General features: G+C 39.2%; 1 protein-coding gene across 1 annotated transcript in view; it reads right to left on the reverse strand.

Annotated features, from left to right (window-relative positions):
* The window catches only part of MAP3K5 (mitogen-activated protein kinase kinase kinase 5), a 111,782-nt gene that overhangs the window by 58,839 nt on the left and 33,017 nt on the right, over positions 1 to 19,926 (reverse strand). Inside the window, exons 2-7 of the mRNA XM_054399225.1 lie at positions 17,704 to 17,843; positions 14,970 to 14,993; positions 5,577 to 5,770; positions 4,933 to 5,101; positions 3,910 to 4,016; positions 217 to 387 (exon numbers count right to left, since the gene is read on the reverse strand). Coding sequence (XP_054255200.1) covers positions 217 to 387; positions 3,910 to 4,016; positions 4,933 to 5,101; positions 5,577 to 5,770; positions 14,970 to 14,993; positions 17,704 to 17,843 — 805 coding nt within the window. The remainder of the gene's footprint in view (positions 1 to 216; positions 388 to 3,909; positions 4,017 to 4,932; positions 5,102 to 5,576; positions 5,771 to 14,969; positions 14,994 to 17,703; positions 17,844 to 19,926) is intronic.

Genomic DNA, 19,926 nt, shown 5'->3' on the forward strand with positions numbered 1-19,926 from the left:
CAGCCTCTGAGGCATCTGAAGAACTTTGCAGAACCAGATCTGTGAACAATGTAAATCTCCTGCTCTTAAAAAAATAAGTGAAGTAGTTTAGAAGATTTAGTGTATCCTTTAAGAGTGCAAAATATTTGGAATGAAAAACAGTTAAAATACGTGCTTGTTTAAGGAATATTTCCCCAAGGCTAACAAATGGACATAGACCAGGAAAACAGTACTCACCAGAAGGTCCCTTTGTCCCTGCTTTCTGTATCTATAAACCCAGATTCCAAAAACATGTCCTTGTAAATTCGACCAACCAGGCAGTACATATCTGAAGCTACTTGGTCTTCCTGTTCTACCAGGGGAATCATAATTTCTAGAGCTTTCTGTCTGTCTCCAGGCAGGTTTCTCCTATTAAAAAAAAAAATTAAAATTTGCATTAAAAAAATCCAATAAAGTTAACAAGAAATAATTTTTATGACTGTGTAAAATATGCTTCTAGACACAATGGACTATATTATATATACACACTTCCCTTCCACTTCCTCCCCTTTTTTGTTTCCTTTTCTTAACATAATGGGACACCTTTATAAAAGCCCCCAAACATGTTTTTGTCTCTCTCATGAAGTATCAGATAGAGGAAAGAACTGACAAGAACCTCAAAAGCAATTCTTAGAAAGATTATGTGTTACTCTCTTTAAAAACAGAAAGATATGAACCTTGGTTTCATATCAGACATCTCTTTCTTAGTAATTCAAATTTTAAAGAAAAAGAAAAAGATTCCACCTTATGTTTGTGATTTTTTTTTTATATATGCATTTTGAATCTGAAGCAAAAGAAAACAAACAAACAAACAAAAAACCCCAACACCAAAAGACAGAAACCAGATTAAATCTTCGTGACAGGCAAGCTTAGGATGTGAAGCCAGTAAGATAATATTTACAAAATCACTTCAGACAAATATGGAATCATAGAATCAGTCAGGGTTGGAACAGACCACAAGGATCACCTAGTTCCAACCCCCCTGCCATGGGCAGGGACACCTCACAGCATATCAGGTTGCTCAGAGCTACATCCAGCCCAGCCTTTAAAACCTCCATGGATGGGGCTTCTACCACCTCATGGACAACCCATTCCAGTGTCTCACCACTCTCATGGAGTAAAACTTCTTCCTAACAGCCAATCTGAATCTACCCACTTCTAGTTGTGCTCCATTCCCCCTAGTCCTGTCATTACCTGATACACTACTTAATTGCAAGCATTAGATACTTCCTGGTGACTCACAGTGTGGATACATACATCACTCATTATCAAGAGTTTAAAATTTTGTACGTATTTGTATACTGAAGGAAATTACTCTGTTCTTTGGTGGTTTGGGGACAGCATTATATTCTTTGGGGAAATTGCTTGCAATATTGGAGAGGCTAGAATTTGAATTGAGCGAAATACATCAAAGGAATTTTTTATGTCTTGCAAGATTTGCACTGAAACAGCTTTCAAGAGAAGGCTACTTCAGAAGAAAACAACTACAACAAAAAAAAAAAAACCCACACTTCAAAAACCACAACCATCTTAAAGATGATACTACTCAATTAGAGGTTCAGCAAGGGATTTTTTCTTCTCCCTGTACAAGAACATATCAACGTTTTGATGCAACTGCATGGGCAGAGTCAATGTCTAACCCGAGAGATCAGAGCACATGTACTCCAATTGATACCCAAGCTCATGAGCTCTCAGAAGCTCCAGAAGCAAGTGATGTGGAAGAAAGAGAAATCAAAGGCTCCTGCCTGAGCAAGTAACAGTCCCCTTTAGGTGTATGTTATTTTATGTCCCCTGACAACTGATCACTGGGGTTTGAAGGGTTGTTTCCTTTTGTTTTCTCTTCTCATACTGACCACTAAAGTAAAGCAACAAGGGTAAAGTCTGCAGCTTCTTTATTTTTCAGTTGACTTTCATTACAGAAAGGCAGTTTTCAGGCTGTAGTTTCAGGTGGGTAACTCTTCCACATCATGTACCAACTACCACTAATCCAGACCAAACCAATAGCTAGCTGAAATTAATGAGAACAAAACCTGCAGTGCACAACAGCATTTTTTAATATGAACCATTACACTTTGCTGGTCTCCAAACAGAGAGGTCTCTAATTTTTTTCTTGCTTATTCTTCCATTCTTCCCTCATACACTGTCTTGATTTAGGTCAGACTAATCCTGACTAATTGAGCTGCTCCATCCTTCCGTACTAGTGACCTGGATTAGAAGCAAGAGGGACAGCTTCTTCCACAGCAAACACTCAGATGTGCAGAGTGTTCCAGACTTGCCTTAGTTGAAGAAATATCCTTCCTATTCCCAATAAAAAGCAAGCTACAATTAGCCAAAGTAATTTCTTCATGGCATAACCAAAACATGAACATTTTCATGGTTGTCATGGATTTCAGCTAAATGTACAATCTGGAAAAGGGAGGGAGAGGAAAATCTCATCTGATCTCCTTTAAGAGGTACTAGGTAGACCTTTTGTCTGACAGATAATTTAAGGCTACGTCTTACAGTCACATCTGTAAAAATAAACCTTTCAGTCTGCAGCAGAACAGAACCAATGAAGTACAAAGATCTGCCTGAAAGGATGGAACTGCAGTTTTACAGGGTTTTTTGTGCCTCAGAGAACCTGTTTTCAAAGGTTGTTTTAGAAAATGGTGACCTTGAGGTCTAAGTAACTTGTTAATGCTCCAAGGTACATCTAGCATCCTTTGTGGAGGTTTATATAGAAGTGGCAGTGTATGCTGGATTATTTAGTCTGCAAAAATGCACATATTTATGGCAAAGCAGGAACAAACAAAAGGCCAAATATTTATATTTTCATATATATGGAATAAAGGAACAAGAAAATATTTGGACATTTTACTCAGACAAAACAATGCTATATAGCTGGTTTGGGGGGGTTGAAAATTCTTTTGGTTGGTTTGTTGGGGGTCTGTTTGTTTGTTATTTTTTTAATTTTCTTGGAGTGGTGGTGGTGTTTGGGATTTGATACTTTTTTCTGTTTATTTCTGTTATTTATTTCTGTTCTATTTATTTCTGTTTATTCTGTTTCAGCTAATTACTTGTGACATATTTTGACATCACTTTGACATGATACACAGTTTTGAGTCTCCTCAGTGAACCTGAATTACAGAATTCAAACCTGTGAGAAACAGAAAAATCTGTTGACATTTTCTGTATTTGAGAATTTCAATGCCTCCTGACACCTGGTCTACTCCTTTAAATGTCAATAGTAAAATATTCCATGTGACATCAGCGAGGGAGCAAAAAACCTCTACAGTTTCCATGAAAAAGCCCCCCTCTTAGTGCTTTGCACAACTGCCAGTATCCTAGAAAAAAATTTAGGCTTGCTGTCATGTTACCCAGGAAAACTGTGCATGCTGCCTCATGTGGCACATTTTGTGCACATTGGCAGGTAACACAAAAATTCGTTTACTGTTATCATAATACAATTAAACCTTCTGATGGACATTTGATGAAAATTCTCTTCCTGTCTCCTGATGCTACCAGAACTCAAGACTCAAATGGCATGATGTGTCCTCAGCATTACCACTTGTATAGCAGTGTTAAAAAGTGCATTTAACAGAGGTAAACTATTTCTAGGTATCTATCTGATCCAATTTAGGTACTGAAAAGAAAAAGAAAAGAAAAATAATGCAAACCTATGGAAAAGCAAATCAAACACACTAAAGGAAAAGGAATGGGATTTGACAGTATGAGAGAAAAGCAAAGCTTAGATTGATCGCAAAGCTCAGAGTCTCCAAAGCTGCTTCAGTGAAAACATTAGACCTTGATATGTAGACTCTGGTAGGAAACTTCAGCTAGGATCACCAACCCTATGTGAAGTTTTCAGTTCTGATTTACTGTTCAACAGTGAAAGGAAGAGTGGATTCTTACCTGTTCAGCGCAAATGCATAATGAAACCTCACATGGTGGTGAGAAGCCAAGTCAAAAGTAGGCAGTTTTTCTAAAGTTTTCACCAGTTTCACAATGGAATCATAATCCTTCCAAAAGAAGAGAATTATGATATTTTAGATGTCTCTACTGAGGTATGCCTATCTAAACTCTTCTTTGAACTATGCACTTCTTAATTAATACTAAGGATTATTTTAAGGATCTGTGGAAATTTTAGTACACCTACAACATGAGGAGTTTTAGGGACAGAACATGTATCAGATTTCATACTGCACAGACGTTACAATGCTAACTGCATCTGAATTAAGGCATCACAAAACTCTTGAAGCAGGCATGAGCCACAAAAAAACCCCACAAACAAACAAACAAACCCACCCCCCCCCAAAAACAACCCAAACCAACCCCAAAACACACACAAATCTTTCAATACCACAGAGTTTAAAGTAACTTATTCACTGAGGCGTTTTTGATTGGTAAGTTGTTTGGTTGGGGTTTTTTTGTTTTGTTTTGTTTTTTTAAATAAACAGCAAACAAAACCAAAGCACTTGATAGTTTAGGAACAGCAGCTGAAATGATGTGTAACAAAGTAAGCAATTACTAGCACCATTCCAGAAGCTGAAATACATAGGAACATGTTATGTCACAAGTATGATGACAAAGAATACATATACCTATCAATAGACACTATGGTAGCATTCTGCTAAGTAGGACATGCTCTGGGCTGTTCATCACATAGTAACACTGAGATGAAGAGTTATTACATGTTGTGTAATTCTTAGGTGCTATTATAATGTAACAACACTTTTCTGCTGTGTAAAGGCACACTAAAAATAGTGTAATTACGAAATAAGGTTAAAAACACTGAAGATGCTGAAAAACATTTTTACTAGTGTGCATTATTCATGTAGTTTATTAGCAAGTCTGTGCAAAACACCCTAAACATTTCACTGAGAATGCAGTTTAATTTACTGTGTTTTAGGTGATCTAAGAGCAGAGGTTTCATACCTGGATGTCTCTGTAGGACAGCAGTAAATTTATGACGATGTCAGCAGACAAGACTTCGACACTATCCACTCGCTGTCGAATCCTTGCCAGCTCTGCTGCAAGCTCTTTGCCTGTGTAGAGGGTACGAGCCTTCCTGATGTCATTCAGAATGGATTCCCGGAAATGCTGGCTGGAAATGAACAACTTCATGTCAGCAGTTTGGGACAGGTCACTTGCATTTGTTTGAGGTTTTTTTGCCTCCCACAATATATATGTGGAAAACTTGTTGGTAGTCAAGTGTCATAGAATCATAGAATCATAGAATCACAGAATCATAGAATCACAGAATCAGTCAGGGTTGGAAGGGACCACAAGGATCATCTATTTCCAACCCCCCTGCCATGGGCAGGGACACCTCATACTAAATCAGGCTGGCCAGAGCCTCATCCAGCCTGGCCTTAAACATCTCCAGGGACGGGACCTCAACCACCTCCCTGGACAACCCATTCCAGGCTCAATGGAAAGATTTGGCAAAGATAAATTATTCATTATCCATTTGTCTCAACAAAAGGCAGAACATCAAATCACCCTGAAGCAAGTGTCCAATATTTATACTGCCAGCAGAATATATGAGTTTTACACAGGGGAACAAAAAAGCAACCCACCTTGAACTGGCCTGTGCCACCTTCAAGAGCTGAATAAATCGATCCACCAGGGGTAAGCATATAGGCCCAAGCAGTGATTCAAAACTGGGCTGCATCAGCTCTGTTAGACCCTTCATAAAACTGGTATCACAGCAGTACACCTTGTTATGTGGAGTTATCATATAAGGAACAAATATGTAGTTACCAGTGCACATCTGTAGGGAAACAAAGTGCAATAATTGGAGCAGTTATAATTTGCAAGTGTAGGCATAAAACAACTGCATACACTACCAGCCAAATTTCACCTGCTTAAGTCAAAAGGAGATCCTGCTGCTTACTTCAGCAAGACCAACATTTTATTTATGAAGTCTAGGAGTACATAAATTCATTTTTCATCTCTAATATGACATATACCAGAAACGCATTCTTTCAGACTTCTGAACTGCTTCCTGCAGGATGAGTCTTTTTAGACACATCACGTTGACCTTAAAATAGTCAATGCCTCAACGGCAAAACAGTTCTGAGGGCACACCCTAGTCACGTCTAAGCAGCACACAGACTCAAAGGAAGCTGACATACACACTTCTCAATGTGACTGATGTTCAGAAGACAGCAAGCACACTTAAGTATAGCTAAGCTCATAGATGTTGAAAACAATAACACAAGCCAGTTGCTTCACAACAAGAAAATTGTCGAGAAAACTAATCCTTATATGAACTGAAAAATGGCTCAAATAGTTTAGCATAACAAAACCAAATTAAATTCCTTGTTATGTAGCAAACCTTCCTGCCCAGTAGGACTTAAAATCATACCTATTTCAGAATAACCACACTGCTAAAATGTATTGCTTTCCATGTATCAGTGTATCACAGATGTTTGTTTTAAATATTTTTTATAAAAAATCATTATTTATCTTCCAGGAAAGAGAGAAGCAAGGTGTCTGTGGTATGTGTATGAGTACAGATTTATGTACATAGAAAGCTTGCTGAATATTTGTGGTTCTGAAGGCTCTTAACCATGAGACAGAAGACCATCAAAATCAGGAGGAGTTCTGCCACTTGGATCTTGAAGTTCAGACTCCATTACCGCAGCAGGCAGAAGTCCAGCAAGAAAAGCCTTAAAGAGGCAATTCTTGAGACCAATCATTTTGGTCCTCCTAAATTACTTTCAAGGTTAATTACTTTCTGGTCAGCTTGTTCTGCCTTCCCAGAAGTCAACACAACAATGGGGATATCACTTCAGAGACTCTTCTGGTAAAGTGAGCTCCATGCCTTGAGAGAGCAGTGACTGAATAGTTTTCATTGTATGTTCTTAAAATACGCATTTTAACATGCATTATTAGATTTGAAAAACATGGAAGGACTGAGGTACTTACTACTTCTATGTGTATCTATAGATATATCAGTAAATATGTCTGTGTACAGATCAGAGATTGGCTGTGATGGGTAAAGGTGTGGGGGTTTATTTGTGGGGTTTTTGTTGGGTTTGTTTGGTTTAGTTTGGGTTGGTTTTGGCTTGTTGTTGGTTTTGGGGTTTTTTTTACACCTTATTATGTTATTAAACTATGAGACCTCATTATAAAGGCAATTATTCCCCCACTTCTGAAGGATGTAGATTAATTCTGTACAATTTAAAAGTAATCAGTACAGGCACTTATATGGAGCCCTCTGAACTCAACCAACCCAGAACCTGGCTGGAGATTTTTGCATACACAGACTTCAACAAGGATGAGTTTAGTCTTCTTCTTTCAACAACTGCAAACTATTACAGTTGAATAACTAGGACACATTTTTCTGTGCATGAGTGCAGCAATTCCAAAGGAAACTTAAGAACTGGAAAGTGTATGACAGTACTTTGAGCCAGCAATTAAGCAGTGTGATGCTAGAGCCCAAACTGTTCATCTTTAGAACAGAGAATTGAATGGACACTTCTGCTCAAGCATATGGTACATACAAGGCAAACAAACGTATTCAAGAGTGAATGGATCAACCTTTTACCATGATTTACTTATTAGCCCCACAGTAAAAGGCAGAGAGGAAATGATGAGTTTGCTGGGACTAGTTTCAGCAATTACAGGACAAGGGTATGCAGTGACTGGCACTATGAAGCATAGGCAGGCTATTCTCTAACTTTCCTTTTTTTAAATAAAGATGATAAAGTTTGGGAAGTCAGAACCAAGAGAAAGGATGAAGTAGCCACAGACATCCTGGGGCAAGTATTTTACTTCCTAATGTTTATTCAGCGCACTAAAAATAAATTCAAGACTACTTGCAGGAAGGCTGCCTCTGACCTCTGGCACACTGATTCCAAAGCTCAGGTCTTAACGAAAAATCAACTCTGAAAAAAGTTATTTCCAGCTTTTGAAATCCACTGAATCAAAAGTTTATCCTGGCATAATGGTCAGGCCACCTGAAGAGACAGTACCTAAATAACCCTACAAGCAGGAAAAGTACTCTTCCTGCAGAGGCTGAATGCCTGAGTCCATTACTGAGCAAGAGCTCTTACCAACTGATGCTGAGTGCAGCTTCTGTAGCAAGTAAGTATCTATTTCAGTGGAACAAGAGAGCTAGGAGAAATTAGTTTACATGCTAGTCCTGACATGGAGCCTACTATAGAAGATGCACAGACACAGTAGCCTTCGGAAGCAGGGGACAAGGAAGAGTTCAACAGTAAAGACAGAAGAAAACACTATGTGGGAACAAAGGAGAAGAAAATAAAATCAATTTACAGTTGTGCAGAGGGCCCCTGGAGTTCTCTGAGGTTGATCCTTGAAGTTAGTTGTGTCGGAACATAGTGGCCTTTCTCTCAGCCAGGGCATTAATTTGGTTGGTAACTTAATCTACTTTTTGTGGGCTGCTCTGTATCTCTGAAACTGCTCAAATTTGCCTGAAACTCATCAGACAAAAAGACAGATACAGAAAGAAGGTGGATAATGGGGGGGGGGGGGGAGCAACCTACACATTTCCTTAGAAAACAAACTTTAAGAAAAAGAAAAAAAGAGAGAGAACACATGCAGTAAAGTTAAGAAATAAGAAATATTCACTTCAATTTCTCTTTGCTAGCTAGAGAGTATCTTAGATATTTGCAAGCTGAACCTGACAAAAGCAGACATGCAGTAGCTCTGATGACAAAAGGGAGAAAAAAACCCCCGAAGTTACGTATTATTTACTAAAGGTGGTGGTGGAAGAAAGGTAAGATAACTGTGACGACAAAACTGCTCTTGTATAACAAAGTCTGTGGTCTCCCACTTTGGAGAAACATGTTTTGTCACCATCACATATTCTAACTACAAATTGCCCAGCCCTGACTGTATTTTGGCAATGGCTGAGGCAAAAGCCTAAGAGACCAGGCTGTGAGGGCAGCAGCTGAGGAGCTGCTCCAGTATCACACAGCTCTAAACCTTCCTCCATGAAGCAGAATGCATGACTTGCCTTTTCCCCCTCATTCTCAGGCTATGCAACCTCTGTCTCAGCCACTTCTACTTCATCTCTCATCTTTGTCAAAATATAAGCTATACTAACCTAAGTCAGAAATGATCAGGTCATCTTTGAACACACTTCCTATCTGTTGACACATTTCTTGACATTTTCACTTAGTGCACCTTACTCCACTGGCAAGTTTAAAGGCATTCCACTTATCTCATTAAAAACCGCTCTGCAACATTCCATCCCAACTCTAATCTTATAAACTCTGATATTCAAGACAAAATTGTTGTTTTCCTTTGATCCCTTCTGCTGACTTGCTAAACCAGGTACAACGAAAAGAACAGAATCAAGCCATTTGAGAAAAATGGGCAGTTTGGAAGGATTAATACCTTAAATCCAATTGCAATATTCTCTATTACATCAACATCCTTTAAAAAAACATGAGTTGCATAAAGGGGTTTCAAAATTGGGTGGGAATAGACCCTTCCCAAACAACAAGTGATGGAAGTTTCATTTTCCCATTCTTTAAAAATTCCTCATTATTTAGAGGTTCAAGAGCTCAAATTACACTAATGAAAGTCACAACGTGATCGCAGGTCACAAGACTTGTAAGCTGAAAAGCACTACTGAAAACATCAGGGGTTGTGACTGGCCAGGAGTGTGCATACAGATCGTTAACATGGTTCAGCCTGATGCACAGGAACTCAGGATGTTAGATAAGGTAAACTTGGCCACAGCTCTCAGATCAGCTGAACTAGTTATATCTAGGAGATAAGAAAAAACTTATCTTTGAAGGCTTTGGGCCAGCACACTTGGTGCTTGGCAACAACAGACAACCTTCTATAAGACTGTGTCACAGTCCATTTCATCAAATCAGTCAGACTAATTAGAAGGCAGAGTTGGAGTCAGCTACACATGCATTAATGCTTTCCACAAACTGACAAAATCTGTAATTAATTTTTGCATGTCTTATAATTGTATTTTTGTAATGTCCCTTCCTCACTGTGCAAAATTATAGTTCCAGAGTATGTGTAATTTCAGTTTGAATATAGCCATAAAATTTTCTTACTAGCTCTACAGTTACAGAATTTATGACTGTGCTGCTGCTAGCTAAAACTACTGGTCACTGGAACATTAAGCACTTCCTTCTTGTTTGATAGCCTTTCTCAGCATCTGAGAAGAAATTAATATAGCACCTTTTTGTATTTAAGAGATAAAAATACATTACATATTTTAATGATCACAATAAGAATATAAATTAGCCCTTCTTTCAATATGCCCCTCTAAGATACAACTGTTGCTTGTAAAAGGGGCAGTCTTTTGGGACTTCAGTTTGAAGTTCATGTCAGCTTAGAAACACCATCATGCAATAAGGTAAACATTGTTCTCTCTGCCCACAAATACCTCTGAAGTAGTACAGAAGATTTTTCTCTGCAAGTTGTACAGATGAAGACATGGTACTACACAAATGAGCATTTGAATTCTGCCCAATTAATTCTCAGATTTTGAATTTTACTTCAAAAGGAGGAAGAAAATGTGCACAATCTCAGGGAGCCAATGGGCAGTTGTCTCAGTTCCCTGAGGCTCCTTACTAACACTACTCAGTTGGAATCATTTAGCAGTTAAATATCCACAAAGAGAAGAAAGCTACCTTCAAAGGCAGAAACTGTAGAAGAAAACAAAACCATGATGCTTTACTCATGGATTGGAGAATCTAGCAGAACCTCATCTACTTGCCTAAGCTTTAGGTCAGCACCCAAGGAAACCTTAAAATAAATAAATAAAATTTAAATCAGCTGAGGTCGTAAAAATAGCCAGTATCTCTCACAGTAGGAACTGTTCTTCCTGCTGACTCTCCTCTAATTAAGACCACATTTTTTAATTTCTTCTACTAGTTCTTTTGAGGAATATCTGCTTTCATTTTAATTCATCCAAAGAGATTTGTTTTTAAAAGGTAATTTTCTGACTGCACGCGTTGTTACATGTAGCAGATGGCAAAATCCTAAACTAAGTTATTAAACCTATTCCCTCCATCCTCCAAACACACAGTAAATCAACAAGTGTTGATGTTTTAATGAATAGACTCAGTTTGGGTTTACTTCAAATCCCACTCATAGGAACAACAGCCTCACTACCCATTTGAAAAGGAACATGAGTAAGCCTCACACCTCAAATGAGCTGAAGCACAGAGACTGGGTCTACTCTTTTAACTAAATCCCTTTTTCTTTGGGAATATATTATTTCTTTATATGCCCAGCAACAACATTTTATTGCAACCATACCACATGCCACTCTATACGGTCCTTTCATCATATTCACAAAGGGAAAAAAATTTGTAGTTTTTCCAAGATAAGTATGTGCCAAAAATTAGTCAAGGAAGTAAAAAAAAAAAAAAGAAAAAAGAAGGAAGAGAGAGAGAAATATCATAAATTACAATTGATACCACAGTTGTAATTATCAACTAAATATTTAGTGAAGGTTACTAGGCAGCATTTTAAAATACTTGGATACCAGAAATAAAGCTGCCCCCAAATAATCTGTCAACTGGGTGAGGGGTATTAAGAATATTACCCCCCCATGGCAGGGGGTTGGAACTAGATGATCCTTGAGGTCCCTTCTGACCCTAACAATTCTATGACAATAGTTAAACACATCCTATGGGACTAACAGTCTTCTAGCAGTTATCTATATGGAGGCTCCAAGCTGGGAGGCACTTCCCACATGCTTGCCCAGGGTCCCTGAATCTCCTGCTGAAGGAGCACTGCATCAAACTCTCACCCAAGCTACACCTTAAAAAGGAGGCAGTTAGGAAGGGCTGTGGAAAACCAGTAAAACTTGCAATCTCTGATCTCTCCTAGCATCATGAAGAGATAACACTAATAAAGAGTCCCCATCTGTACAACATTAACTCTGTTGCTTAATCACTAACGCCTGTGGGCCAGCTGCTCAGCAGAATGGTTACAATCACCTCTCAGTCACTGTTCTGATGAGGCCAGCAACTATACCATTGTCTCACAGCCCGGGCAGCTCCTGAGGCTCCCTATCACTCCAACCTGGTACAAGCAAGCAGCCTTTACTGAAAGGTGAGTACTGTGTGGATGTGTTACTGGAAGTGGTTACAGATCATATGTATAATGTATGCATTCAGATCCAGCAAGAAGGGAAGTTTGGTTCTGATTTTTTTTTTTTAATTGAACAAATTTGAAACCTGACCTGCAAGTTTTCTCCAAAGTTAGTAAAAATCAAATTAGGGATATTTAAGATGAAATAAAAACTGGTGAGCTAAAACAAACAAACTACAGCCATGAACTGTGACCTTTATACCAACATCTCCTTGTGACTGAAACTCTTAACTAGTATTTTCTAGAATGCCTCTGCTGCTTGGTTGACCTCAAAAATCAGATAACAGCAAAAACTAAACTTCAGATTTCAGGTATCAAAGTAACTGCCTCCTGTCTTAGTATCACTCTCTGTAGAAATGTATGGTATTGGTATTACTGTAGCATTTGGAAAACGTCCAACTAAATAGCTGTAAAACCACATATAACAGGAAATGGGCCTATGTTATCTCGTACTGCTCTGCCCTGACAGGCTCCAGGTAGCTTATCCTACCTATGCAACATCGTATTGACTATTATTAGGAAGCACAAAAATCCAGGCAGAACAAAGGACAAAACAGTTGGTAATGGATTTTTTTTTTCTCTCCACTAGTTTTAGAGATACTAGGCTCAGGAAAGGCAAACAGAAGGCATTTCAGTTAGATATATATAGATATGTGCACGCACACACTTGTTTTGCAGTCAGTCTTTTTAATCCCTTGGTACCAGGGATACCATTGTCCTGTTAATGGCTGATGTTTGCATGCTATTAAAAAACATGTTCTAGAAAAGCAGGACTAAACTCCTGGTTTATTCATAAGTGATTTTTTTTTTTTTATATATTTGCAACCTCCCATCATCATTTGTAAGCCTATTTTTGGTAAGGGTGGGCATCATAGTCACAGCTCCTCAAGAATGGCACCTCTGTCATACTCATTTATCTGAGAGTCTTACAATTTATGAAGAAACATGATCTGCATGAAACAGAAATTATATTCAACAGTTAGGCATACATCAACATTGTGAAAAGTCTACTTCCAGGTAATCTGGATGACAAAAAATGGTGGAAAAAAGAGAGAAAGTAAAATAAGTAGATCAGTTGCAGAGTTGCTAAGCCAGTTTCACTGAGTTCTCTGTTCTAATCCCTGGGAAAATACTTCCTCCCAGAAAAGATGTTATGTGGGTGTGCTTGAAAACATCTAAGACTCTCAAGGAACACATTCTTTTCGTGGTATACACTGAAATATTTCTCAAAGCGCTAAATGACAGTTTCACAGCCACCTATCCAAATTTACATGGAAAACAGAACAATCCTTTCTCAAACAGATGAAGGCCAAGTTATTATACCCCCTCCGTAAGCTTCAGAGACTGTCACTTAAAAATAGGACAAAATGACAGTATCTCCCCCCTTTTCTACTGTACCAGTCATCTCCTGCTGGTTTCCTGCTAACAGAGTTCTTCCCCTACCCTCCCAGGGACATTACATTAGTCACACATCATTTTCCCTACATCCTGGGCCACCAGAACAAAAGTAAAACATCCAATACATTCATTTACAAGAAAGGCTTTACTGTTGTCTTTCATTTTGTGTACAGGCTTAACTGATCGTTTACCCATCATCACTTCCATTAGGTAAAGGTGAGAGACTTTTAGTTTAGCACATCAGTGACAGCATTCTGTGAGTCTCTGAAAAGTACATTTTGGTTAAGAGTTATATAGAAATTCTATATGGAACCCTCTTTTCCTTTTTTTTTTTTTAATGAAAAAATAACATGTAATTTAAAATGCAGTGCTAGGGCCAAAGTATTGCACTGGAAAGCCACCTTTAGAAATGGAATCAGCCACAGTAGATAACTGCATCTTTTTCAAATAATCCCGTTTCATACAGGCAGAAGTCAGTGCTTAACCCATGAATTTCACTATTAAATACATAAAACCAGGAAGGCCGTTTTGACCCCAGGTGAAATAAAACCTGACCAATTTCTAAAACACACTACTTCGTATGCCCCCTAGAAAAGTTTTTTTTAAATATACAGGATGGTTCTGTATGCACATAGCCCCTCAGGATATCTATACACCACCAACTAAATGCTACAAGATTGTATCTTAGCATATCTGGCTACCCAAAGTGAAGCCAAGAAAAACTCAACATGACAGACATTTTATTTTGACATGACTGGTCCTGCTGCTCCAGCACAAACCACATTGACATAGTAGTGTTCTACCAGTCACAGGTCCAACTCCCTTCAGCTTGGGAGCGAAACAGGGAATGGTGCTTTCTAATGCAACCTCAGAAACCAGAAGGATACCAAGGTGCATAAACCCACTGCTTAATGACTGGCAGTCACAGACAGTGTACTGCCATCTGCACTGCACTAGGACTAACAGGCTCCAGACTCAACTGCCAGAAATACACACACACACACACACGCACACTCTTCATAAATATATGTATTTTTAAATAGCTGTAGCTATGGGTTCCTAAAATGTGCATCTGTTTCCAAATATTTCCTCTTTTCAATAGAGTATTTTCTTGAAAAAAGTCTAAAGAACACTGCACAGAAAAAAAGGCAACCAAAAAAAAAAAACCAAACCAACCACAAAATGAAAGATGTAAATGGTGTGTGAAAAAAATATGACAGACAAGTAAAAGCAGAAAGGAAAATACCACTGATAGATGTAGGCAAGGTAAGAAATGAGCCTGGCACCTAGCAACAAAGTGATATACACAGATTTGCTGCTAGGATTTCCAGAATTCTGCTTCTGACTCTGTAGAATACAGTAGGAGAGTGTTAAATGGATTCAAGTGGCAAGCATAAGACAAGCAGCATTAAAAGGAACAGAAGTTTGGAATGCTTACAATTCAGCCGGAGCCCCGAAATAATACTTACATTATTCTTCTGGAAAATAATTTCCTGGAATATAAAAAAAAAAAAAAAGAAAAACAAATAATGTTGATATCACTTAATAACTACTAGGAAACATAACTGATCAGTTTGACTTGTTAATATTAACATTTACAGACACATGACAGGAAAGAGCTGGTTAGAGGGTGTTGTCTAGGCATGTTAAATCAATATAAAATCGAGTATTGTCCCAGAAGGGACAGGACAATCTTGAAACCAAGTAGATACACACATTCTACATATATCTAGCAGTTGCATCTGTATATAGAAACACAGACATACACAAAAGTACATATCCCCCCTGATACCAATTTTGCTAGAGAGATGTTGTCCCAAAGTTGGCTATTAATACACAACCATTTGTATTTGAGAAGTTAAATATTTTGAGTAACATTTTGCTACTAGCAGAAGAAATGGCAAAGAACAGCAAGAGTAATATTTCTGAGGTTTTTAAATATTCCAAAACTGATTGAAATTCAAGTTGCTCCAATAAGTCTAACGCAAAGAACATCTCTCCTCATCTAAAATGTCAAGTTTCAGAGAACAAGAAGCCAGAGCACATACAAATTAAGAGAGCTGGCTCTCGCAATCTAATCTGGGGGGTACAGCCCAAGTGTGAACCACTTGTAGACAGTGACCTTGTGTTCTGAAAAATTTATCAGCAAGTTGTGATTTCAGTACCTGATGAAGACTCTGCCAAATTTACCAGGCAGATACACTTCAGCTTGAGCTAAACCACAGCATTAAAAACAATGTTAAACTAATGGACCTCCCACTTTTCATGTTGCTTAAGTCAGGGTCCCATGAAACTGCTCTTTCCCTGTTGAGGGGACATTTAACATACAACTGTTGAAGCTTTTGAAGTGTGGGACATCAATGTTTTTATATAGAAATACACAAACCTATGTAGGTACATATACAGAACCACAGAATGGTTTGAGGTGGAAGGGACCCTTAAAAGACCATCCAGAAACCCCTGGCATAAGCAGAGACATCTTCTACTAGATCAGGTTGCTTAAAGCCCCATCCCAGAGACATCTTCTACTAGATCAGGTTGCTTAAAGCCCCATCCATCTTGATCTGAATGTTCCTATAGAGGAATATTCTACCAGCAAGAGCTTACTACCTGCACTGCTTTATACCCCAGTTAAACCATGTGCTGCAGTTTATTTACCGCATTCCCATGATCATTTTCAGGTTTTGAATTCACCACTAGAACAGCATACACACTCCTGCCTTTCTTCTACTCTATCTGGTGCCTGTAGCAGATACAAGAACAAGCACTGCCTCACAAAATGCCCAGGCATGCCCACAACTACTTGTTTCATGCAGTCACTAATCAATATAGAAAGAGTCTTGCTCTCTGAAAATTTTTCTGCAAACTGTCTAAAGCAGAAACATGGACCCAGCTCAAAGCTAAAGGAGACTCAAGGGAGGTTTTCAATGGGCACTGTACCAGTGGCAAGTGGGACATTCAAATCTTTCTGTGCAGAATTAGGCTTCCACTGACGTCAACAGGAACCCTGCATGTGACCTATTTGCAAAATACAGCTCATAAACTAGTAAAAAGTTGTCCCAAGTGCCCCAGGAAGTCTGGTGCCTCACTCCAAGTGATTTTCAGTGGGAGTTTGGTATTTGGCTTCTTATGCAGTACAATGAGATTTTGCTCTGCTTATACTGTAGATCATTATACTTGCATAATTGAATTCCAGTCACAGGTCTTTTGTCATTAGCAGTTTTATTTTTAGGGTTTTCATCTGAATACTCTATGTTGCAAAAAGAAAGACAAAAAATGGGATTGCAACTAGTCCAGCTGGCCAAGAAAATCTGGAGGGAAGAGCAGGCAGAATAAGCTGATTTAGTTAATGCCTAAAATGGAAGTACAATGGCATAAAACACTTCTTGATAACAGCCAATGAATCTGAGGGAAGGGAAATAATTGAAAAGGCTGTCATCCAAGTCGTCTGCCCATCCCCATGGGAGTTACTAAATCTTCAGCAGAGTTGCAGGAGGAAGCAAGTATCAACTCCTTGGCTGACACAATTCACAGCCCTATGGATTATCTTAAACCAGCATCTTCCCTTAAACCAACCTACCACACTGTGGCCCTGAGGACCATGCACAAGTTTTGTTTTCTCTAACTCTGATATGCTGCTGGTAAACTCCAGCACAGAAATCCTGCAGGTACCTGATGCAAGCAGCTATAACTCAGCAAGATAAACCAGAAGTCATCTAAGGCTCCAAGAGGTCTTGCCAGAAAACTTCTACTTCAGACATGAGCTAAAATTTAAGGATTATTTTACTGGCCCCTACACACTACCATTCTCACCTGACTGTTACTAGTAACAATTTATCCCCAACACTAGTAACTCCCTGGAATGAAAAAATCATGTCTTTTAACCATTAGTGATATAAATCAACTAATTTCTCATCTGAAATTTATCAAACTTCTGTTTCCATAAAGAATGGTTTCATACCTAGGTACTTAACACCTGTGATAAAATCACCTAAATCTTCCTCTTGGGAAAATTTAACTGAGTTTTTCCAACATTTCACTGTAGCCGTGTTTTCCAGACCACAGAATATTTTTCTATTCTTTTGTGAACCACAGGTGGCATCTGTATTTCCTACATAAACAGAGAACCCATTTCAGGAGTTGGACTAACTGTGACTTCCCACCCCCCTGCCCCACACACCCTATTTTTCCATTCAAATTTACCTTCAGTGATTGCAGAGACTCCACATTTGTATCACAGTAGAGGATAATGTTGTTAGCCATGCTGAAGCTCTCCCTGACTCCCAGGTGATAGAACAGGGAAGGCTGACGGAAGGCATCACTCATCTCTACAACAGCAATATCTGCACAGAGAAATAAAAAATTGTTAAAGCCAAACATTTCTGACAGCCAAATACTTCTACACCATATCTCTTCAAAGAATTTGCCTTGATAAGACCCAGTTTTAAGTAGGACATAAGAGATCTAGAGGGATTTCCCCAGCACACTCTGCTCCAAGCAGTTGAGGAGACTCCCAGAGTGCATCAATTGTGAGGAGGAAGTTAAAATGTGAGGAAGAAGTTCTTCCCCATGAGAGTGGTGAGAGCCTGGAATGGGCTGTCCAGGGAGGTGGTTGAGGTCCCATCCCTGGAGGTGTTTAAGGCCAGGCTGGATGAGGCTCTAGCCAGCCTGATCTAGTGTGAGGTGTCCCTGCCCATGGCAGGGGGGTTGGAACTGGATGATCCTTGAGGTCCCTTCCAACCCTGACTGATTCTGTGATTCTATGATCAAAGATAACTTCTTCAGCCAGGTAATAGCCCTATCGGAGGGGATGCAGTACTGGACCTGATCATCACCAACACAAGCAAGCTCGTCAGTAAAGGCAAGATTGGAGGCAGCCTGGGCTGCAGTCATCACACACTGGTGGATTTCACAATCCTGAGGGATAAGCAGGGTCAGGCAGACTGAAGTCAGGACCCTTAATTTTAGGAAAGCAAAATTCCATCTTTTCAAAGTGTTAGTAAGACTCCCTGGGAAAAAGTCCTCAAGGACAAGTTGTAGAACAGAGCTGACAGCTCTCTAAGGATGCATTTTGCAGAGCACAAAAGCTTTTAATCTCCAGGTGTAGAAATCGGGCAAGAAAGGGAAGAGACTGGCATGGCTGAGATAGGACCTGATGGTCAAAATCAAGGGCAAGAAAGAAATGAACAGGCAGTGGAAGCTAGGACAGATGCAATGGTACAGCTGACATGCCAGAGGGACAGGATGTCATCCAGAGGGAGCCAGACAAGCTCAAGAAGTGGGACTGTCTGAACCTCATAAGGTTCAAAAGGCCAAGAACAGGGTCCTGCACCTGGGTCCAGGCAATCCTTGGTACTGATACAGGTTGGGGGATGATGTAACTTGGGGTTACAGGTGGATATAAAGCTGAATACGAGTCAATAATGTGTGTTTGCAGCCCAGGAGGCAAATCACATCCTGGGCTGCATTGAAAGACGCATGGCCAGCAGGTAAAGAGAAGTGATTCTGCTGCTCTGCTGTGCTCCACTCCGATGACACCACATCTGCAGCACTGTATCCAGCTATGGAGCTCTCAGCAAAAGCAAGTCAGGAACCTGTTGGAATGGTTCCAGAGGAGGGCACAAAAATGATCTGAGGGCTGGAGCACCTCTCCTATGGAGAAAGGCTGAGAGATTCAGAGTTGTTCAGCCCAGAGAAAAGCACTAGGAGACCTTATTGTGGCCTTTCAGTACTTAAAAGAGGGCCCATAAAAAAGATGAGGAAAGCCTTTTTTGCAAGGCCTGTTGCAGCAGGAAAACAGGCAATGTTTTTGAAGAGCGTGGGTTTAGACTAGATATAAGGAGAATTTTTGTTTTACAGTTAGGGTGGTGACAGTGGAACAGGTTGCCCAGGGAGGTAGTAGAAGCCCCACCCTGAGAAATATTCATGTGCAGGCTGGACCAGGCTCTGAGAAACCTGATCTAGTTCAAGATGTCCCTGTTCACTGCCAGGTTGGAGGTGGAAGGAGTTGGACCAAGTGACTTTTAATGGTCCCTTTCAACCTAAAGCTTTCTAAAATTCTATAAATTTTCACATAATTTGTTTTGTTAAGAGGACCCAATTTCAAGTAGGAAATAAGAGATATAGAGGGATTTCCCCATTTTAGCTGTCACACCTGAATTTTTAATATAGTCAGCAGGATGTGGTTTAATTTTTTTACTTTTTCTTTCTTTCTTTCTTCCACCTTTTTTTTTTTTTTTTGGTTTAAGAAAACATGATTTCCTCTGGTAAAAACAAAACTAATCAAGAAAAGGCAAAAATTGAGCTTGGAGAGTAAAAACTATTTGGTTAATGCACAATGATGGATGAATTTATTAAAAAAAAAAAAAAAGAGGGTGGCAAAAATTACATTGAATGTTTATTTTTACTCTCTTGCCAAGTTGCAAA

The sequence above is a fragment of the Indicator indicator genome, chromosome 2 (assembly GCF_027791375.1).
Source record: "Indicator indicator isolate 239-I01 chromosome 2, UM_Iind_1.1, whole genome shotgun sequence".
Lineage (NCBI taxonomy): Eukaryota > Metazoa > Chordata > Aves > Piciformes > Indicatoridae > Indicator > Indicator indicator.